The sequence below is a fragment of the Cebus imitator genome, unplaced genomic scaffold (assembly GCF_001604975.1).
Source record: "Cebus imitator isolate Cc_AM_T3 unplaced genomic scaffold, Cebus_imitator-1.0 Scaffold388, whole genome shotgun sequence".
In the NCBI taxonomy this organism is placed as follows: Eukaryota; Metazoa; Chordata; class Mammalia; order Primates; family Cebidae; genus Cebus; species Cebus imitator.
Window position 1 is genome coordinate 300,350 of NW_016107703.1, and position 22,073 is coordinate 322,422.

The following is a 22,073-nucleotide window of genomic DNA, read 5'->3' on the forward strand; positions in this document are numbered from 1 at the left end:
GGAGGGGAGGAGGGGGAGGGAGAGGAGGGGAGGAGGGGGAGGGAGGGAGGAGAGGGGAAGTGAGAGGTCAAGGGGAGGGGGAGGAGAAGGAGGGGGAAGAGGGGGATGGCGAGGAGGTCGTCAAGGTCGACCCTGAGGCTCTGGCCTGGGCCCGGGTGAGGGCATTTGCTGGAGGCACAGGCCCCACATGCAGGGGCAACGATGCTGGTCAGAGGTGAGGGGAGGCAGGTGGCCGGCGGAGGAAGTTCTGCGCAGGCTGCTCCTGTTCAGGAGAGAGGAGGAGGAAGCGTGACCTCATCGGATCTCCGCTCCACCTTAGAGAGTTACCCTGAGGGACAGATTGAGACATGGCGGATGGACGAAGTTGCACAGCCCCCCTGCCAGGGCCTCAGGGATCCTTGTCTGACCGGCCTCTTCTCCCACGGGCACCATGGACATTTCCTTCCGGCCTCGCTGCCCACACAGGGCCCTGGAGCCCCTGGGGTCATGCGGGGACCCGGCTGATGCCTGCAGCAGTGGGAAGAGACCTTGGCTGGTCACACAGCAGCTCTCAGGCTGCAGCCTGGGGCCAGGAGCCTCCTGAGGCCACATCCGAATGGCCACGCCCAACTTCAGGGGCGCAGGGAGACCATCTCCTCCTTGCCGTCCCTGGAGGGGGAGATGGGGGACGCTGGGCAAGGGACACCTAGGCCTCCCTCGGTGGCAGGGCAGGGTTCCAGTCAGTGCCCTGCTGGGAACAGAGATCTGAGATATGGTGAAGTGGCAAAAGCCAGGTGCAGAAAAGAGGAGCCATGTGCTTGCTACCTGCAGGGTGAAGAGGCAGAGGGAGGCACATGGGTGGGGGCTGTCTGAACACGCATGGGAAGATGAACACAAATCAGAACAGAGGCTGACTCCAGGGGACGGACTGGTGGCTCAGGGGTTCAGGGAGACCTTTGACCCTTTGGATGATCCTTTTTTTAAGACGGGGTCTCGCTCTGTTGCCCAGGCTGGAGTGTAGTGACACCATGATAGTTCACTGCAGCGCTGACCTACCAGGCTGAAGAGATCATACTACCTCAGCCTCCTGAGTAGCTGGGACCCTAGGTGTGCACCAGCATGCCTGGCTAATTTATCTTTGATTTTTTTTGTATAGATGAGGTCTCACTATGTTGCCCACGCTGGTCTTTGACTCCTAGGTTCAAGTGGTCCTTCCACTTTGGCCTCCCAAAGGACTGGGATTAGAGGTTCACACCACGATGCCCAGCTAATTTTAATTTTAATTTTGTAGAGATGGGGTCTTGCTATGTTGCCCAGGCTGGTCTTGAACTCAAGTGATCCTCCTGCCAAGCTTGAAATCCCAAAGTGCTGAGATTACAGGCGTGAGCACCGCACTCGGCAACTGTATGATCTTTTGTGTCTTTTGATTTTTGCTCCCATCAGTGTTTCATCTATTTAAAAAAATTAAAAGATGGGGAGCAGGCTCGGTGGCTCACACCTACAATCCCAGCACTTTGGGAGATAGAGGAAGGCAGATCACCTGCGGTCAGGAGTTTGAGACCAGCCTGGCTAACATGGTGAAACCCTGTCTCTACTGAAAAATACAAAAAAATTAGTCGGGCATGGTGGCGGGCCCCTATAATCCCAGCTACTCGAGAGGCTGAGGCAGGAGAATCACTTGAACCTGGAGGTGGAGGTTCCAGTGATCTGAGATCCCGCCCCTGCACTCCAGCCTGGGCCAAGACTCCGTCTCAAAAAAAAAAAAAAAAAAAAAAAAAGGGCCGGGCGTGGTGGCTCATGCCTGTAATCTAAACACTTTGGAGGCCAAGGTGGGTGGATCACCTGAGGTCGGGAGTTCAAGACCAGCCTGACCAATATGGTGAAACCCCGTTTTTTTTTTTCTTTTTTTAAAAAAGAAAAAAATTATATATATATATAAAAAAGAGGATGAACTTTGTGGAAAAGAATTCTATCTCAATAAGGCTATTATTATTATCATTATTTGAGACGGAGTCTCTAACCGGGGCCCCCCCGGACTGCGCGCCCTCCCCAGTGCCTGTGCCCCGGCTGCCCCCATTCCTTCCCCTGGGACATGCAGAACTTTCCACTTGACACCTCCGGGGATCCCTGACGCCACACCTCCCGCTGTGCGTCTTCGAGTGTGTCCCTTCGCAAGGCCAGCCCCACCTGCGCATGGGGAGGAGTCCGGCGCCCGCCCCGCGCCACGGACCCACCTGGACCGGACCACTTGCACGCGGCGCCGGCCAGTCCGCCTCCCGCCACCAGGGGGCGCTCCAGGCACCAGACCGGCGCCGCGGGTCTCGCGCCCGTCCCCTGGTCCGGGTTCCTGCCGCGCAGTTTTGCTTCCGGTTGTTTCGGAAGTCGGGTCCTCAGGAGCGGCGAGATCAATTTCCGGTTCCGGGGTGGCGGGGTGGCGGGGTGGTGGGGTGGCTGTGGCCGGGCTCCCGTCGCGATGGGTTTGAAGTAAGTGGGCTGCGGCCTGGCCGCTCCCTCATTGCGGGGCGAGCACCTGGTTCTCTCGATCCCCCTCCGGGCCTCGGGGCTGTCCCTCCTGGTTCTGCCGCCCCCAGCTCAGTGTCTGCGCCGCCTGCTGCGGCCTGACTGAACCGCTCCCGGGCGGCTGGAAGACGGGGTCCCTGCAGCTTCTGCAGCATCGCCCCGCCTGGCAGGCACGGGACGACTGTCTCTGGGTCCCAGGCCCAGGCCCCATGCGGTAGGGAAGCAAATGAGTGAGCCAGCAAGCGAATGAATGAATGAATGACCGCGCGCTGACTCCTCCTCAGGTGACGCCGCAGCCACCGGGAACCGCGAGGGACTGGGCAGGATGAACCGGGCCAAGCCCACCACTGTGCGCCGGCCCAGCGCCGCGGCCAAACCCTCAGGTGCGTCGCCCTCCCCGCTCTGCAGCCGCGGGTCTTTGGGGCTCTCAGCTGCCGTGAAACCTGCCTTCGGCCAGGGTGTTCCGCAGCCGCGGCTGTTTCCAGGAATTGGGTCTGGAAACACTACCCTCGGCCCTCAGCGGCTCTGGGAGTCTCTGGGAGGCTCGGGACAGCGGCGACTTTCTCCCGGATTCTAGTGATCTCGTTTCAGGCTGCCAACAGTAGTGGAAGGGTGTCGTGGAAGGGGTTCCCTAGGCGGGAGGCGGGAGGCCGGAGGCAGCACAGGATAGCGTTAAGAGCTAGGGGTCTGCAGCCAGACTGTCGGCTCAGATCCTCCGGGCTTTGCCACTCACCTGCTGTGTGACGCTGGGCACATCGTTTAACCTCTCTGTGTCCTCTTCTCCCCTGTAAAATAAGAGTAATCGCACCTATTGCGGAAGCTGGGCGGGACTAAGCACACTGACTGGAATAGGCTAGAGATGGCCCTGTTTGTGGTTAGCACTGGGTAACTGTACGCTGCCACCTGTTCCCATCCTGCCGGTGGCAGCTCTGCTGTTGGCTGCTAAGTGACCTCTGGCTTCTTCCTTGCCTCCTCTGACCCTTGTTTAATCCCCTCTGAGATAACAGGAGGGTGGAGTCAGGTTTTTTCCACCTTGGGTGTTGTGAACGCAGCAGGTCTTCTCTCTCCCTTCCCTGCAGGGCACCCTCCCCCAGGAGACTTCATTGCTCTGGGCTCAAAGGGTCAGGCCAATGAATCGAAAACAGCATCCACCCTGCTGAAGCCAGCCCCTTCTGGCCTGCCTTCCGAGCGCAAGCGGGATGCGGCAGCTGCCTTGTCTGGGGCCTCGGCCCTGACCGGCCTCACCAAACGCCCCAAACTCTCCTCCACACCCCCACTGAGTGCCCTGGGGCGCCTGGCTGAGGCTGCAGTGGCAGAAAAACGAGCCATTTCTCCGTCGATTAAAGAACCATCTGTGGTGCCAATTGAAGGTAATGAGTCTCTGGACTTCGCCCCTCACTGCATCTGTCCATCAGGTGTTCATGGAAGGCCGCCTCCAGGCCCAGCACCACCCATATGGCCAGGGTCCCCTGGGAGAGCGGATGTGCGTGACTTGTTCTTGGAAGTGCTCTCACATAGTTGCCTTTACCTCACGTGTGTTCTGTGTCCTGGGCTGCTGGTGGCTGCCCTCTGAGAAGCCAGTCACAACCCTCTTCACTTGTTTCTCTCATGGTCTCATGTATCTGTTGGGCACCCACTTTGTGACAGACACTGTCTGAACCTAGGGGGTAAAGCGTGCGTGGTGACAGCCCAGGTGTGTATTCTTAAGGATGCACAGCCTGGTGCGTTCCTCTCTCATCCTGAGCGGAGGTGATTGCACTTTGTTCCTTCTTCCCTCCTGGTTACCAACAGGGAAGAGTTGATCCCCTCCCTGCTTACAGTTGAAAAGCAGCAGAACAGTAGACATCAAGGGGAAATGTAAACTTCACCATGATCCTGTTGCTCTCAGAAACACCTTTCACTGTGTGTCTAGAATCACCCCTGCTTCTCTGCACCATTTTCCCAACGACCGTTTTTAAAGGCACCATGACTCCTTGGGGAGCCTCACTGGCAGCTGTCACACCACCCCAGCAAGCCTTGTTGTTTGCAGTGTTTTGTTTTTATGGGAGCATTTCTTTTGGATAATTTCTTTTGTATCAAAAAGAATAAGCATCCTGGTGACTTTGGTAGTGAGGTGTCTGTTCAAGCTACGCCACCCCTGGTTACTGAGTTTTGTGCTAGGCAGGGCCCAGGGGACTTGTGGGCTGTGGCCTAGCCCTCAGGGAGGGACCTGGGTGCTGCAGTGCAAGCCTATGAGTGAGTCTGGTGAAGGCTCAAAATATGGAGTCCCTGAGGGCCTGGAGGGAGGAGGCCTGGCAGGGAGTTGTGGTGTGAACGTGGGTCAGGAAACACGGGCAGGGTGATGAAACTGGGGCAGGCAGGAAAGGGAGGTGCCAAGCAGAGAGTGGACTGTGCCCAGGGGATGGAGGCCTGGCCTGGCTTGGACAGCACATGCTAGTGAGAGCCAAGGCTGGGCACTGCAGACAGTGTTTGTGCTGGATTCATTTGGCATCAGGGAGCCCTGGGGGCAAATGGCCCAGGAGGGCACAGATGAAGAACTGCTTTAGGAGGTCAAGCTTCAGACCTCCCATGCGAGGCCTGTCCCTGGGCAGCTCTCCAGGTGCTGGTGAGGATCGAAAGCGAAGACAGAGACCATAGGCTTCACCCTGGCCCGGGTTCTCGGCCACCAGCTGCTCAGTTCTGTTCTGTTCTTTTCTTTCTTGGACCACTTCTTGTAGAAAGGAGATTGTGAAGGTGAAAGGAGATATGGTTATGAAAAGCATATTCTGTGTGGTAGATCACTGCAATATTAAATATTCTCAGCAAAATGGAGAGACAGTTGCGTCCAGCCATTTGTGGTATCTGTATTTGGAGTCCCTCCTAGGCCGCCCCCCTGTCCCACCTGCTTGTCTCAGGGCGTCAGGATTTTTCCTCAAAGTCTTAGCCTCAGGTGCAGTTAAGGTGAATCAGAACACCTCTTGTCCGCATGTGTGTGTGTATATGTATTTTTTTATTTATTTTGAGACAGAGTTTCTCTCTTGTTGCCCTGGCTGGAGTGCAGTGGCACAGTGGCTCACTGCAACCTCTGCCTCCCGGGTACAAGCAATTCCCCTGCTTCAGCCTTCTGAGCAGCTGGGATTGCAGGCCTGCGCCACCATGCCCCGCTAATTTTATAGTTTTTTTTAATAGAGGTTTATCCATGTTGGTCAGGCTGGTCTCAAACTCTGGGCCTCAGACAATCCACCTGCCTCAGCCTCCCAAAGTGCTGGGATTACAGGTGTGAGCCACCGCACCTGGCCTAGTTTTTTATTTTTTTGAGACAGAGTCTCACTCTATCACCCAGGCTGGAGTGCAATGGCATGATCTCGGCTCACTTCAACCTCCACCTCCTGGGTTCAGGTGATTCTCCTGCCTCAGTCTCCCAAGTAGCTGGAAGTACAGGCATGCACCACCATGCCCGGCTAATTTGTGTATTTTTAGTAGAGAGGAGGTTTCACTATAAGTTGGCCAGGCTGGTCTCGAACTCCTGACCTCAGGTGATCCTCCCGCCTCAGCCTCCCAAAGTGCTGGGATTACAGGCACGAGCCACCTCACCTGGGCATGTGTGGATATTTAAAAACACAGTACTGAAAAACTTTTGGGTCAAAGAAGAATCAGAATGAAAATTAGAAAACCTCCTCCAATTAAACAGAGGCAAGCACAACATTAGGAAAGGTATGTGCTGGCCCTGATACTCCTCGGAGGGTGAGGGAGGAGTAGATGCTTGTCTGGAGGTCGTGAGCTAAGCCCCCATGGAAAGAGGGAGGAAAAGTAGGGAGAAGGGCATGCTGGAGCCCGGAGCCGGGGTGGGTGTGGAGGAGTGGGCGGCTGTGCTGCAGTCCACAGTGAGAAAGGAGCTGCCAGGCGGAGCTGTGTTTTGCGAAAAGGGAGGCTGCAGTGGACCAGCTTACTGAGAAATGTCTGTCCGTGGCCTCCGGGGTAGTCATGCAGTCCTCCGTGGAGCCAGGCGGGAGCGGCTGGCAGGCCAGTGCTGAGGCCTTTGAGACCGCCTGTCTTTGTGTTGAGGAGACCATCTGCTCTGCGCCCTCAGGGGTGGGGTCCTTGTTTCCAGGATCCCCGCAGCTGACCCGGCCGGCCCAGTTTCTGTCCCTGGAGGGGCTGACCCTGAGCACCCTGGGTTCCTTGTGGTCTACCTCGTGTTGCGTGGCTTTGGGACAGCCCTGCCCAGGCCCCGCTCTGACTGTGCCGCCTGCTCTGGCCAGTGCTGCCCACGGTACTGCTGGACGAGATTGAGGCAGCCGAGCTGGAGGGCAATGACGACAGGATCGAGGGCGTGCTGTGCGGGGCCGTGAAGCAGCTGAAGGTCACCCGGGCCAAGCCCGACAGCACCCTCTACCTGAGCCTCATGTACCTGGCCAAGATCAAGCCCAATATCTTTGCCACCGAGGGCGTCATCGAGGTTTGACCTGGGCCCCTGGTGGGAGGCAGGCAGGGCCGGGGTGCTCAGCATTCCTCCTCACTTCCCTCTTAAGTGTCCTGCCTGCCCCATGCCAACTTTGCCTCTGGGGCCAGCAAGGCTCCCATGTGACATTCGCCCTGCCTGGCAGGCTCTGTGTAGTCTCCTGCGGCGGGATGCCTCCATCAACTTCAAGGCCAAGGGGAACAGCCTGGTGTCCGTGCTGGCCTGTAACCTCCTCATGGCTGCCTATGAGGAGGACGAGAACTGGCCCGAGATCTTCGTCAAGGTGAGTGGCCTCTCCCAGGGCTGGTGAGGTTGCAGCTCTGGTGTTGAAGAGAGCAGAGCACCATGGGACAGGGCGGGGGTGGAAGAAAGGCAGAATAAGTGTGTTCTCTCCAGAGGTCTGTGTCTGACAGCCCCAGCGGGTCACAGCGTGGTCCTCCTGCACACAGAAGCTGGAGAGGGCAGCCTGGGCGCTCAGTCCCTGGGCAGCAGGCGGGCCTTCCCCAGCCTGGTTGCCTGGCTGGGCCCAGGGCTGAGGGCATGGCTCCTGCACAGGTGTACATCGAGGATTCCCTGGGGGAGCGGATCTGGGTGGACAGCCCTCATTGCAAGACGTTCGTGGACAACATCCAGACGGCCTTCAACACCAGGATGCCCCCTAGGAGCGTGCTGCTGCAGGGGGAGGCGGGCCGAGGCGCAGGCGACCTGGGCGCAGGTAAGAAACATGGCTGGCTGGAGAGGGCAAGCGTCCAATCCCACAGCAGGGGAGGGATGGGAGGCACTGCATGGGGCACTCTCCATGGTCTGCAGGGAGCAGCCCGCACCCCTCCCTCACAGAGGAGGAGGACAGCCAGACAGAGTTGCTGATCGCGGAGGAGAAGCTGAGCCCGGAGCAGGAGGGCCAGCTCATGCCCAGGTAACTGCACGCCCATCTGGGCCTGGGGGTGGTGGGGGTGGGTGCCTCGGGGCCTCCTTCCTCCCTCCCCGCTCCCCCCTCTGGCCTAGGTATGAAGAGCTCGCGGAGAGCGTGGAGGAGTATGTCCTGGACATGCTGCGGGACCAGCTGAACCGGCGCCAGCCCATCGACAACGTCTCGAGGAACCTGCTGCGGCTCCTCACCTCCACCTGTGGCTACAAGGAGGTGCGGCTACTGGCCGTACAGAAGCTGGAGATGTGGTTGCAGAACCCTAAGGTGCGGGGCCGTCTGGGGTGGGGCAGGGCGGGCTCCATGTGGGTCACAGTGTGGCCTTCCTACCGAGGGTGGCTGTGAGTCCACAGCTCCCTCCTTGGCCCCGCAGCTGACCCGGCCGGCCCAGGACCTACTGATGTCTGTCTGCATGAACTGCAACACGCACGGCTCCGAGGATATGGACGTTATCTCACACCTCATCAAGATCCGCCTCAAGCCCAAGGTCCTCCTCAACCACTTCATGCTGTGCATTAGGTGCGAGGCGAGTGGGCGTGGACGCAGTGGGGGCGCAGGCGGAGCGGGGCACGTGGGTGGAGTGGGCACAGGGCCTGCCCTGCCTGCACCCTCACCACACTCCCGGCTTCCACACCCAGGGAGCTGCTGAGTGCACACAAGGACAACCTGGGCACCACCATCAAGCTGGTGATCTTCAACGAGCTCTCGAGTGCCCGGAACCCGAACAACATGCAGGTCCTCTACACCGCACTGCAGCACAGCTCGGAGCTGGCACCCAAGGTAGGCCCAGGGACCCCGGCCTTGCCCTCCACACCGGAAGGGGGGCTCCGGGATAGAGGGGCATATGGCGTCTGGAGAAGCCAACGGTTGGTGGTGTTTTGTGGGAGAGTGCTCCTGGGGCTCAGGAAGACGCTCTTGAAACCCTTGGGCATGACGTTGAGCCATTTCTGGAGTGGGTGCAGCCACAGGTCCCAGCATCTTTCTCAGAAACTGCATGAAACTCAGTCCATTTAGGAGGGTGCCACACTGAGTCTAAAAAAGCCACCCAGGTTTCTAAGCTCAAACCTGCCTTTTTTAATTTTTCAAGCTCATTTCTGCCTTTGGATAATGAGGCTTTTTGTTTTAAAACTTTTTGTATAGACAGGGTCTTATGTTGCCCAGGCTGGCCTCAAAGTCCTGGGCTCAAGCAATCCTCCTGCCTCAGCTTCCCAAAGATAACTGGCATGAGTCCCTGGGCCTGGCTCAGACCCGCCTCCTGAATAGTGGATCCCCTGGTTAAGCAGGGGTCCCTGTAGCCCTGGGGACTGGCCTCTGGGTCCTGGTGGTAGGGACCCTCAGATTCCCGTGTCTCCTTTGAAGGGAGCCGGGGAAAGCTCCCGTCACCACCAGCACATTAGGCTTCCCAGTGGGCTCCACGACCTGTGAAACATGAGGGAGGCGCAGCCGGCTCTTAGCTGCAGACTCAGCCGTCCTCACAGTCCGGCGTTTTGAGACAAGACTGCAGCCTTTCAGATCCTGGGTGGTGGTCTTGGTTTTTTCTGTTCAGCCTGTGGTGGGAGTGGGCTGAGATGGCACGCACACTTCTATGGCTCTGCTGCCAGTGTCCGGTACCCCCAGCATCTGTCAATTAATTCTTTCCCTCATTTCATAAGGACCAACTCCCCATGTGCTGGTTGTCAAGAGGGGATTCCTTGATGTGGCCTCTGCTGGCCAAGGGCTGGCAGCCAGTGGAGCAAGGAGCGCGCCATCCCGTGCCCTGCACTGTCTGAGATCCACTGTGGCACCCTCGGGCACTATATTCGGTTGTGCTGCGGGAGGGAGCCAGGGCGCATCCTCCTGGAGCAGGCCTGTGATGGGGACAGCACCGCCGGGCAGCCTCCCATGTGGCCTCTCTCTGCCCCAGTTCCTGGCCATGGTGTTTCAGGACCTGCTGACCAACAAGGATGATTACCTGCGGGCATCTCGGGCCCTGCTGCGGGAGATCATCAAGCAGACCAAGCACGAGATCAACTTCCAAGCCTTCTGCCTGGGGCTCATGCAGGAACGCAAGGAGCCGCAGTACCTGGACATGGAGTTCAAGGTGCCCAGCCTGGCCAGGCCGCCTTTCCCTCACGCGTCTTCAGCCCCCTCATCCTGGGTCCCATGCTCATTCCACCCCTTCGAGTGCCCTGGCTGAGCAGTGGGTACGGGGATGAGTGAGGCTGTCTGGGGCAACTCGTCCCAGAGGGCAGCATGGATTCCATCCTGTGTGAAGACCCAGGAGGGTTTACCAAGCGTGGGGGAACTGGCAACCCCTGAGCCGGATGGGATAGTTTGCAGCAGGAATGAGTAGGGAGGCAGCAGGAGTGGGGCTCGGGCTGCCTGGCTGGGTTGGAGACTGTGCGAGGGGTGCAGAGGGAGCTGGCGCTGGAAGGCAGAGTGAGGGCGGATCGCAGAGATTCCAGGTCTCTGCAGCTAACTCGCAGCCAGCCCGTGGGGGTGGCATGTTGTGCGAACAGGGCTTTGTGGATCTCTATTGGCTGAACCTCCCTCCCGTGGCCAGACTAGGACCTGCGGCCCACCAGCCCTGATGCCCAAGACCTTCTGCCAGACCCCTCTCCTAGCTGGTCCCGGGCTCCCTCTCTGGATCCCTGCTTGTGTGTGTGTGTATGCGCCACGTGGACATGAAGTGGGGCTCCCGGGTGGGCCATTCCGGATGCAGACCCTGTGCTGCCCTGCAGGAGCGCTTCGTTGTGCACATCACTGACATACTGGCCGTGTCCATGATGCTGGGCATCACAGCGCAGGTGAAGGAGGCCGGCATCGCCTGGGACAAAGGAGAAAAGAGGAGTAAGGACGTGGGGGTGGCCCAGCCCTGCTCTGTGGGGATCTCGGGTCCAGGCTGGCAGTTGGTGGCCCTCCATGGCTGCACCGTCCCCTGAGCACCCAGGAGGAGTGGTCTCACAGCATGGCCACCCAGGGTCTCGGAGCCTGGAAGCTGCCGTCCCTGTTTCTGTCCATCTGGACTTCACCCCAGCTGCAGGCTCAGGACTTGTTCACCCTGAGCACGTCTTCTGTATGCTCCAGTTCTGGCCCAGCGTGGGGGCATTGTAGGCATCGTGGCCCCAGCCAAGGGCAAGAGGGGAGAGGGGAGGTGGTGTTCAGGACAGCCTGGGTGTTTGATCCTGGTTTTGCCATAAGGCTGGGCCGCAGAAACCCTCTAAGACATTGACTGGAGCAAGTCACTCGAGACAGGAGAATTCCAGTCACCCACCCACTCATCAGAGTCACTCTGCTCTACAGGGTGTTATTCCAGCCGGGAATGGTGCAGAAGCTGGGGATGACCCGAGTTACCCCCTCCCTCATGCCAGCCTTGAACTGGACCCTGAGGGGTGTCTGTAGCCCCTCACAGCCCATGGCTTTGGCCCTAAGGCGTGTGTCTGTTTCAGACCTGGAAGTGCTGCGCTCGTTCCAGAACCAGATCGCCGCCATCCAGCGGGACGCCGTCTGGTGGCTCCACACTGTGGTCCCCTCCATTAGCAAGCTCGCCCCCAAAGACTACGTGCACTGGTGCGGCCCGGGCCCCCACAGCCCACTAAGCTGGGATCAGCCAGGGCCCCTCACAGGAGCCTGTCCCATCCCTGTGGACAGCAGCAGCCTGTGTGCATTGAAACCTTCTATGGGGCCTCTGCCTTGGTGAGGGTGGGGCTGTCAGGCTGAGGCTGCGTTTCTCTGCAGCGATTTTGTAAAGGATTCTCAGTCACTGTCCAGCCTGGCAGCCCTGTGAATGGTCCCTGGGTTCTCTGGTCGTGCCGTGAAGAGGCGCTGACTTTGGGCACCAGGCAGCCCAGCCTCTGACCACTTGGGCCTGTGGGAGCGGGGTCCCTTTTGTCCCTGAGACCCATGTCGTGACTGATGACTCTTCTCTACCTGCCCCAGCCTGCACAAGGTGCTCTTCACCGAGCAGCCGGAGACCTACTACAAGTGGGACAACTGGCCACCTGAGAGTGACCGAAAGTGAGTGTGCTGCTGCCTGGGGCTCCTGCATGCTGGGAGGGCTGGTGTGGGTGCCGGGCAGGCTGGCGGGCTCCGGGAGGGCTGGGGTTGGGGGGTTGCAGGGTGGGGCTGGGCTGGCTGCAGCAGGAAGAGCCAGTGGGAGGTGGACTGCTGTTCTCATACTCACATTACCATCCTGTCCCTCCTCCACAACCCTGGGTACCACCCTTCTCCCACTCCCATGCTGGTGTCCCTGCGCCCCTCCAGGGATTCCACTGCCACATGTGTTCACAGGAATCCAGGCCCCAGCCGCAGCCTCCCCCAAACTCCTCCCAGGGTATCCATAGGCACCCCACCCTCCATGCAGTCCCAAAAGCACCATCTGCCCCTGTTTCCCTCCAGACAGCCTCACACTGTCCTTCCTCAGCTGGCTGGCCTCACACGTCTGACCCCCTTAAAGCCTCATGGGTGACCCCACAGGTTCTTGGCCCCACTCCTTTCCACGCCCGCTTGGGACTCCTGTTTGTCCATCCCACCCATCATGCCCTGGGCACTCCACTCACCTTCACTGCAGCCTTCTCGGTTAGGTTTTGGAGGTGTAGGCTCCATCTCTGCCATCTGGCTCCCAGCTCTTTGAGGGCAAGAACCATTCTGAGGCCTCTGTGGGGTGGCAGAGCCTCCCCTGTGGTGGCTGTAGGAACCAGTGACCGTGTGTAGCCCAGAAGGCCTAGGGCGGGGGTGGCCTCCCCTTCTCTCCCTGCCCAGGCGAGACCTAGAGCCGGGGCTCCTGTCCTGCCAAGGGAGGCTGAGGGTGGAGGGGACAGGCTCATGGGAGGCAGCAGCAGCCCTCTGCCGCCAGTCCATGGGCTCTGTGGGGGGAGGCTGGCCTGTCCTTGGCCCCTCAGGTCCTGCAGGTGTGGGCAGCCCACACCAAGTCACGCCTCCACCACCCCACAGCTTCTTCCTGCGCCTGTGCTCGGAGGTCCCCATCCTGGAAGACACACTCATGCGCATCCTGGTCATTGGGCTGTCCCGGGAGCTCCCGCTTGGGCCCGCGGACGCCATGGAGCTTGCTGACCACCTGGTGAAGCGGGCCGCTGCCGTGCAGGCGGACGGTAAGGCTTCTCTAGGGGATGGCGCCTGCTCTGGGCTCTGCTGCCTTCACCCCTGCAGAAGGCCCGGCACTGGCACGCACTTCTGGGGTGCTCTGCAAAGCTACACTTCAGCTGGTTCCTGTGCCTTCTCCACATCCGGCCGTTGAGAATTCAGAGGCGAGCGTAGCTTTGGCAGTGATGTAGTCACTACCCGTTTTTGGAGTTTGTCCTAGAACTGGCACATTCTTGGTGTGATTTGGCCACGGCTGGATTTCCTGTCTGTCCCACCCTTTAGGAGCCCAGTAGAGTGATTGTAAACCCAGCACGCCTGTGTCTGAGGGTCACGCTCTGCCCTGAGGCCTTGCAGGTCCCCCCATCTTCACCTCCATACTCTCCCTTGGCCGTCTGCCTGCTCTCTAGACCCAGCTCAGGTGCCCCCGAGAGCAAAGTGCCCCGTTTCCCAATGAGAAGCTGTGTTCCCCCCAGCTCCGCTGCTCAGGCCCCATCCCAAGGCATCCCCCGCCCCACCCTGACACTGCCCAGGCAGGGCCGCGTCCCCTCACTGTCTGTGCCTGATGGTCTGTGAGTGGTCCCAGAACTCTTATGTCACTCTTGGTCTTAGATGTGGAGGTGCTGAAGGTGGGGAGGACCCAGCTGATCGATGCCGTTCTGAACCTGTGCACCTACCATCACCCTGAGAACATCCAGCTCCCGCCCGGGTAAGCCCGTGCCCGGCTCCCCACAGGTCCGCTCATGGCCTGTTCTTAGAGACCAGTGAGGCCGTTGCAGGCCTTGACCAGCTCGGCCCAAGTCCCACTGTTACCTGGGTTCGAGTGAGCCGTTTCTCCTTGTCTTCCTCGGTGTCTCCAACTCAGTCAGACTTTTTTCCCGTGTTTAACATGAATGTGCTTTATTTTTTACACAACAGTGAGTTTATAGTCTGTATTTCACGGCTTTATTGAGAGAGAGTTCATATGCATTTCATCTAAAATGTGCAATTCAGTGTTTTTAGGACATTCACAGGTTGTACAATTGTCATTGTAATTTAACTGTCGAGCCTTGTCTGGTCCCGAAGGAACCTTGTTCCCACCAGTTGTCACTCTGCATTCCTCCCCCTCAACCCACAGCAGCCTCACCTGCTGTCGCCTTCTGTAGAGTGGCCCTTGTGGGTATTTTCTGTAAATAGCGTCCTACAGGGCGTGGTGTTCTGCGACCTGCATCCTTCCCGGGGCATGCTGTTTCTAGGGTCGCCTATGCTGTAGTGTGAGGCAGCATCACAGTCCTCGTGGCTGAGGGCGCCCCACTGTGCGGACAGAGCACGTCTGCTTCACCTGCTCCCCTTCTGATGGACAGCGCTGCTGTGAGGGTGTGTGTCTGAGTCAGTGTGGACGTGTCTTCAGTTCTCTTGAGTAGGTGGCTAGGAGTGGGGTTGCTGGGCCGTGTGTTTAACTGAAGCTCTGTCAGACCCTCCCCAGCGGCTGCCCCACCACGCGTCCCTGCTTACATCCCCAGTGCTGCACTAGGGTTCCAGGTCTCCATCCTCGCCTACACTCATGGCCCCTGTTTCTCAGCAGAGCCATCCTGCTGGGGTGAGGTGATATCACATGTTGGTTTCGGTTTGCATTTTTCTTTTTTGTGAGGAATGGATTCTCACACTTGTCACCCAGGCTGGCGTGCATGGCACAGTCATGGCTTACTGCAGCCTCAACCTCCCTGGCTCAAGCGATCCTCCCGCCTCAGCTTCCTGTGTAGCTGGGACTACAGGCGTATGCCACTACGCCCAGCTAATATTTTTAGTACTTGCAGAGACGGGACCTCACTTTATTGCCCAGATTGTTTTCAAATCCCTGGGCTCAAGCAGTCCTCCTGCCTTGGCCTCCTAAAGTGTTGGGGTTACAGGTGTGACGAGCCACTGCCCCTGGCCAGAAGTTTTCAATTTGAGCACGTGCAATTTATCTATTTTTCTTTGGTTTCTGTCCTTTTGTGTCCTATTTAAGAAACCATCACCTATTCCAGGGTCACAGAGATTGAATTCTATGTTTTCTATTGAGGGTTTTAGAGTCCTAGCTCTTACATTTGGGTCTTTGATCCATTGTTAGTTTTTTTAATGGTATGAGGCTGGGATCTAGCTTCATTCTTCTGTGGGTGGACATCCAGCTGTCCCGGCAACATGTTGAAAGCCTGTCTTTCCCTGATGAGGTTTTCTTGGCTCCATGTCAGAAGTTACACCCATGTGGGTTCTGGACCCGCACTTCCATTCTGTAGACCCTCACAGGCAGCACAGAGCTCACCTTTGGGGAGGCTCGATCATCTTCCAGCTGCTGCTGCTGTGTGTGCTTTGATGTCGTACCTAGGACGCTGCCGGCTGGCCTAGGCTCCCAAAGCCCTCCTCTTGCATTTTCCTGAGAATGTTAGAGTTTGGTGCTCACTGTCTCTGGAGTCGGTCCTCCACTTTGTGTTTGGTGTTTGGTGTTGTTTCTGGTTGTCACAGCACCATTGTTGAGAGGGCTTTCCTGCTCCTTGGGCTATCTTGGCGCCCTGTCAGTGGTCTCTTGCGCCTAAGTATGAGGGCTGACCTCTGGACTCTTGCGTGTAGGCAAGAGGGTGGACTCTCGACTCAGCTCCATCCTGTCCGTCTGCATGTCTGTCATCTACAATTGCTGAGTTTTAAAATTGGGAAGTGCGTTTTCCAACTTTGTCCTTTGCCAAGATTGTTTTGGCTGTTCTGGGTCTTGCATTTCCATGTGAATTTCAGGGTCAGCTTGTCAGTGTCTGCAAAACAGCTGCCTGGGATGTTGCGGGGACAGTGTGGAATCCATGGGACAGTCTGGGGAGCGCCACCATGTCAGCAAGACCATACCCTGCGATCCATGCACGTTGGCAGGTTTCCGTTTATCCAAAGCTGTCACCCTTTCAGCAGTGTTTTGGAATTTTGATTGGATGAGCCTCGTAATCCCGTGCTGGACCCGAGCCTTGTGTGCCCTCTGATGCCGTGGTTGGGGGCTTCTCCTGCCTCTCTCTCCTTTGGCACCCGCTGCCCACTCTGATTTCTGGGGTGGTCTTTCCCAATTGACAGCTTCTGCGCGTGGCTCCAGGCAGTGTCTCGATTCACATCTTCCTGGTAGCTAGGATCCGTTTCCTCACCTGAGAGACCTGTGCTTTCACTTAACCATATCATTAAAATTCCATCTCGATGGTTCCTGGGGCAGTGTCTAGTTACCCCAGGACAAGTAGAGGACAAGAATCATTGACACGTAATGAGCATTTATTATGTATCACTACCACTCCCGTTTTACAGCTGAGAAACTGAGACTTAAAAAGGTAAGGACGGAGCTGGAGTCTGGGCCTGGACAGGGAGCCCAGAGGTGGGCTCACACATGTGCTTGGACAGGTGTCACTGGAGGGCAGTCTCAGGAGGAGCTGGGAGGCAGCACCATCCCTGCTCCCATACCCCAGCATCTGGCCTGGCCAATTCTTGGTGCCAAGCTTGGTGTGCTGGGCCTGAGTCGGGGCGCTCCTCCCTTCCAGGTACCAGCCTCCAAACCTCGCCATCTCCACCCTCTACTGGAAGGCCTGGCCCCTCCTGCTGGTCGTTGCCGCGTTCAACCCAGAGAACATCGGTGAGCCCCTGCTGGCTAGCCCACACGTGCTTGGCCCTGCTGATCCTTTTGCTCTTGGGGCAGTTTGTCTGTTGGGACTTGGGATGAGCCTAGCTGGGGATGAGAGGAGGAGCTGGGAGAGGGTGGGGTCACATGCCTGGGGCAGGAGGCTACCTGGTGCCCAGGGGAGCCTGGCCAGCCCCGTACACCCTCTGGTTCCCTAGGCCTGGCTGCATGGGAGGAGTACCCAACCCTGAAGATGCTCATGGAGATGGTGATGACCAAGTGAGTTCACAGTCTCCTTGGTGGGACCGGGGCCGGGTGCCCAGGGCCTCATCTCATTCTGCTGGGGCTGTCTCCCGCCTTGCTCTGTGTTCCCCGCTGTCTCCTGGGCCACGCTGCATCTGGCTTCTGTTGAACTCATGGACCTGAGCTCCTACACCTAAGCCTGGTGCACTGTGCTCTCTTCTCTTTCCCTTGCTGGGAGAGGGGGTGTGGATTGAGGCAGCATCACAGAGGCCAGCAGGGAGGTCCACAGGCCGTCCCAGCTCCTCCTGGGCAGTGAGCATGCTGCCGACTGGAGTGGGGACTGGGCAGGCTGGGGGTGGTGTGATGCTAGAGAACATGGCAAGAGAATGGGGCCAGAGATGGGCTGGACAGGATGGAGCTAGGCCCAGTTGGCCAGGGGGCTTTAACAGGACCCAGCGTGACCCTGCGTGGGATCAGCAGTGGGTGAGCCTCAGGAACAGTTCAGTGCAGGTGGGATGAGAGTTGGCACAGCCTGCCTGGGAGACGCCCAGGGCTCACCACCATGGCAGCATTGGTGCTCAGACAGGGCGAGGGCCAACGAGCTCCGGGGCCAGCATCCTGTCTCACCAGTGACAGCACCACACGAACGGCAATGACTGAGATGAAGTGGCACCTGAGGCTGTGACATCATAGGGACAGGGAGTGTGTGTGGCCCTGGTATTGTGGGGACCAGGCATGTGTCTGCCCATGCATTGCAGGGAGTGGTGTGTATGTGTCCTGAGACGGGAGGCCCGGCTGCTTCCCTCCCACCTCTGAAGGAGCAGGCTGACTTTGAGGCCTTGGGAACAGGGCTCAGATGAGAGCAGCCATGGGGAGTTGGGTTTTGGAACACATGAAAGCCACGTATGCTTCTGGAGGCAGAGTCTGCCCTGCAGGTCTGTCCCTGAATGGGGTGAGCAGAGCCTGCCTGGCTGTCATGCTGGGCTGTGCTCCCGGCGTGGGTGGCACGGATGGCATGGAAAGGAAGGAGGCCTGGCTCTGACGCCTCTGGGCTTGGCTCTGGTGAGGGCAGGTGTGTTGCCTGTGGACGATGAGGTAGTCGATGGGTGGGCCTCTGGGCAGCACTGTGGCTTCTCTCCGTGGTCTCAGCTCTGACAGCATTATAGGTGGCCCGGGTGTCCTGTGCTCCTGACTGTGCTGTGTACCAGGCAGCCGCGGCCATAGCGGTTTTGACCCTCCTTGACCTGAGCGTGGTCCACTGGGAGCAAGCCCTTTATGGGGGCAGGGTGACGCACTACCCCGTCTGGCCGCAGCAACTACTCCTACCCGCCGTGCACCCTGACGGATGAGGAGACCCGGACAGAGATGATGAACCGTGAGCTGCAGACCGCTCAGCGGGAAAAGCAGGAGATCCTGGCCTTCGAGGGGCACCTGGCAGCCGCATCCACCAAGCAGACCATCACTGAGAGCAGCAGCCTCCTCCTATCGCAGCTCACCAGCCTGGACCCCCAGTACGAAGCCCGAGCAGCCCCTCCCTGCACCTGCTGTTGGGACTGGTGGGTGGTTGGTGTGGGTGGGACAGAGGCTGAAGAAGCTGGCAGAGCAGACCGGCAGACTCTAAAAGGCCCGTGGAGCCCCGTCCCCATGTCCCTGGCTTACTGCTGTCAGGCCAGGCCTTGGGCACATTGAGGTCAGGTCAGGACTGGTTGACAATCGTGGGCTGTCGGCTGCCCCTCAGAAGCACGGCTGGGAGGAGGGAGTGCTGCCTTTGCTGTGGTTCCTGGGAGGTGATCTGCTCTGGGCATGCTGATGTATTGCATCCTCTGCGACCTTCAGGGGACCCCCCCGGAGGCCTCCCCCTCATATCCTGGATCAAGTGAAAAGCCTCAACCAGTCCCTCCGCCTCGGGCACCTCTTGTGCCGGAGCCGAAACCCGGACTTCCTCCTCCACATCATCCAGCGGCAGGTGAGAGCTGCAGCTCCGGGAGGTAGAGATGGTGGTCTCAGGAGGCCTGGAACCTTCCAGAGGCCTCGGTGGCTGGAAGGGGGCAGGGCACACCTGGGTGTGGGGTCCATGAGCTGGCTGCCACGTGTGGCCCTCCCCAGCTACACGGTCACTAGGGGGCCTGGCAACAGGTGTTGGGTCCAGAAGATACTGAGCAGGGGTCACCATTGCCTGCCCAGGCCTCCTCGCAGTCCATGCCCTGGCTGGCCGACCTGGTGCAGTCCAGCGAGGGCTCCCTGGACGTGCTACCCGTGCAATGCCTGTGTGAGTTCCTGTTGCATGACGCTGTGGATGATGCTGCCTCTGGGGAGGAGGACGATGAGAGCGAGAGCAAGGAGCAGAAGGCTAAGAAGCGGCAGGTCAGGGCTGCCCACCGCCCCGTGCCCCGCATCCCGCCTGCCTGGCCTGCCACCTGCACTCCTGAGAGTCCCTTTGTCCCCACAGAGGCAGCAGAAGCAGCGGCAGCTGCTGGGCCGCCTGCAGGACCTGCTCCTGGGCCCGAAGGCTGACGAGCAGACCACATGTGAGGTGCTGGACTACTTCCTGCGGCGCCTTGGCTCTTCCCAGGTGGCCTCCCGTGTGCTGGCCATGAAGGTGAGGCTGCGGCGGGGCCCCCTGAGCACACACTTCATGTTTAAAATGAGTGGACTGGGGCCAGGTGTGGTGGCTCACACCTATATTCCAAGCACTTTGGAGGCTGAGGCAGGCGGATTGCCTGAGGTCGGGAGTTCAAGACCAGCCTGGCCAACATGGTGAAACCCCATCTTTACTGAAAATACAAAAATTAGCCGGGCGTGGTGGCCTCGGGCCCAGCTACTCAGGAGGCTGAGGCAGGAGACTTGCTTGTACCCAGGAGGTGGAGGTTGCAGTGATCTGAGATAGCACCATTGCACTCCAGCCTGGGCAACAAGAGCAAAACTCTGTCTCTAAATAAATAAATAAAATAAATTGAGTAGGCCAGGCGCAGTGGTTTGCTGCTGTCCTCCCATCACTTTCGGAGGCCAAGGTGGGAGGATCACTTGAATCTAGGAGTTTGAGACCAGCCTGGGCAACAAAGGGAGACCCCATCTCTACAAAAACTTTAAAAATTAGCTGGGTGTGATAGTGTGTGCCTGTGGTCCCAGCTACTCGGGAAGCTGAGGTCGGAGGATCACTTGAGCCCAGGAGTTTGAGACCAGCCTGGGCAACATCTTTACAAAAAATTAAAGATCAAAAGAATTAGCTGGGTGTGGCAGCATGAACCATGGTCCCAGCCACTTGGGAGGCTGAGGTGGGAGAATCCCTTGAGCCCAGGAGGTTGAGGCTGCAGTGAGCTGTGATCAAACCACTGCACTCTAGCCTGGGCAACAGAATGAGACCATGCCTTGAAAAGTAAAGTGAAAATGAGTGTTCAGTTCAGCTGACTGTATTCTAAGTAACTTCCCCGTATAGGAGGGATGCGCTAGTGAAATGTGAAGGGGGCGCTGCTGCCTGCCCCATGCTTTCCTGCTGGTGACAGAAGAAGGTCCAGAGTGGTTTCATGAACTTGAACAGAGAGTTTTACAGAAAGAGCCTGGTCTCCTTTTTCCCTTTTACCTGTGGCCTGTTCCCTGGGAAGCAAGCGCCACATTCTCCTTGGGGCTCTGAGGGCACCACACATGTGCTCCTGAGGCTTGGGTGAGACCTTGCCCATGCTGCTGCAAGCCAGCCCAGCTCACGTGTGTCCGCTGCAGGGTTTGTCGCTGGTGCTTTCGGAAGGCAGCCTGCGAGATGGAGAGGAGAAGGAGCCCCCCATGGAGGAGGACTCGGGGGACACGGATGTGCTGCAGGGCTACCAGTGGCTGCTACGCGACCTGCCCCGCCTGCCTCTGTTTGATAGCGTCAGGAGCACCACAGCCCTGGCCCTGCAGCAGGTGAGGAGCCTCGGGGGGAGGGATGAGAGAGCACCAGCCAGGGGCCAACGGGGAGTGGGGAGGGACGAGAGGGTCACAGCCCTGTCCTGGCGCCGCTCAGACTGCTCTTCCCTCCAGGCAATCCACATGGAGACTGACCCCCAGACCATCAGCGCTTACCTGATCTACCTGTCCCAGCACACACCTGTGGAGGAGCAGGCCCAGCACAGTGACCTGGCTCTGGTGAGGCGGTGGGGCCAGCCAGCATTGCGGCCCTGGGGAGGGGATGAGATTAGCCAGCAGTGTGGCCCTGGGGAGCGGACAGCGCCAGCACAGCCACCCAGCCCTGGGGAGGGGACAGGGCCAGCACAGAGACCCCACCCTGGGGAGGGGGCAGGGACAGCACAGAGACCCCATCCTGGGGAGTGGGGCAGGGACAGCAGTGCAGTGCCCTGGGCTGGCAGCTTCTTGGGCCACAGGGAGGTGTCAAAGGTGGGAGGGCTGTCATGAGTGCTGTGCTGGGGCCTCTGTGCCCCTGTGGCCACTTGTGCCCCTTCCTTAGTCACCACTCACTCCCTGGAGCCTTTCTCCCTGGAGTCTTTCTCCCCAGACCCTGAGGGTGCGAAGCCATGGGAGTGAGGGTGCCTTGGTCATAGCCGGGTGGAGTCTGAGCCATCATTCCCCTCCCCGTGCCAGGAGGGTTTTAGCTGTGGGCTCAGGTGGCTGGGCACCCACCCGCTGTCAGCATCTCTGCCTCACACACATGGCACTGAGGGCCGTGTGAACCCACAGCCTCCAGTCTTCTCTCCTGGATGCTGTCCTCTACTGGGCTTCTCACTTTGCACTACTGTCGTCTTGTCCCCAACCTGCACTATGATCTAGTGAAAGTTCATGGCCCGAGTCCTTGCGGCATGAGCAATGGGTGAATAGACAGTGGCTGCATCTGCTTTCAGGGCTGAGTCACTGTCCTGGCCGTGAGAGCCGTGTCCTCCCTGGAGAGTCTGACCAAGCCCTGCTCATCTCCCCTAGCGGCCTGCAGCTGAGTGAGGGTCTCTGGTCGTCTCCCCTGGTGGCCTGTGGCTGAGCAGGGGTCTGTGGTGCCGGGGCCCTGCTTAGGATCCCAGAGGGGGCATGCCAGCAATGAGGCTGCCCTGGCTGGCTGGAGAGCAGAGCTGTCCCAGAGCCTCTGACAGCCCCCCTGTCCACACATCAGGACGTGGCCCGGCTGGTCGTGGAGCGCTCCACCATCATGTCCCACCTCTTCTCGAAGCTCTCCCCGAGTGCTGCCTCGGACGCCGTGCTGAGCGCCCTGCTGTCCATCTTCTCTCGCTATGTGAGGCGCATGCGCCAGAGCAAGGAGGGCGAGGAGGTCTACAGCTGGGTGAGGCCTCATGGGGCTCTCGGTGCCGGCTTGG

General features: G+C 58.9%; 1 protein-coding gene across 3 annotated transcripts in view; it reads left to right on the forward strand.

Moving 5' to 3' along the window:
- Positions 1 to 2,368: 2,368 nt before the first annotated feature.
- The window catches only part of INTS1 (integrator complex subunit 1), a 33,126-nt gene continuing 13,421 nt past the window's right edge, over positions 2,369 to 22,073 (forward strand). Inside the window, exons 1-25 of one of the 3 annotated variants that reach the window (XM_017508231.2) lie at positions 2,369 to 2,463; positions 2,784 to 2,882; positions 3,579 to 3,869; positions 6,741 to 6,937; positions 7,086 to 7,223; positions 7,496 to 7,655; positions 7,751 to 7,856; positions 7,946 to 8,132; positions 8,239 to 8,384; positions 8,504 to 8,645; positions 9,769 to 9,945; positions 10,586 to 10,694; positions 11,294 to 11,414; positions 11,784 to 11,861; positions 12,798 to 12,955; positions 13,557 to 13,653; positions 16,463 to 16,554; positions 16,758 to 16,818; positions 18,096 to 18,293; positions 18,619 to 18,748; positions 18,967 to 19,146; positions 19,232 to 19,381; positions 20,500 to 20,679; positions 20,797 to 20,901; positions 21,872 to 22,039. In XM_017508231.2, the coding sequence (XP_017363720.1) occupies positions 2,825 to 2,882; positions 3,579 to 3,869; positions 6,741 to 6,937; positions 7,086 to 7,223; positions 7,496 to 7,655; positions 7,751 to 7,856; positions 7,946 to 8,132; positions 8,239 to 8,384; positions 8,504 to 8,645; positions 9,769 to 9,945; positions 10,586 to 10,694; positions 11,294 to 11,414; positions 11,784 to 11,861; positions 12,798 to 12,955; positions 13,557 to 13,653; positions 16,463 to 16,554; positions 16,758 to 16,818; positions 18,096 to 18,293; positions 18,619 to 18,748; positions 18,967 to 19,146; positions 19,232 to 19,381; positions 20,500 to 20,679; positions 20,797 to 20,901; positions 21,872 to 22,039 (3,429 nt within the window). In that variant the 5' untranslated portion in view covers positions 2,369 to 2,463; positions 2,784 to 2,824. Of the gene's footprint in view, positions 2,464 to 2,783; positions 2,883 to 3,578; positions 3,870 to 6,740; positions 6,938 to 7,085; positions 7,224 to 7,495; positions 7,656 to 7,750; positions 7,857 to 7,945; positions 8,133 to 8,238; positions 8,385 to 8,503; positions 8,646 to 9,768; positions 9,946 to 10,585; positions 10,695 to 11,293; positions 11,415 to 11,783; positions 11,862 to 12,797; positions 12,956 to 13,556; positions 13,654 to 16,462; positions 16,555 to 16,757; positions 16,819 to 18,095; positions 18,294 to 18,618; positions 18,749 to 18,966; positions 19,147 to 19,231; positions 19,382 to 20,499; positions 20,680 to 20,796; positions 20,902 to 21,871; positions 22,040 to 22,073 lie in introns of those variants that run through there. The other 2 variants (XM_017508230.2, XM_037731238.1) reach the window with 2 other exon arrangements.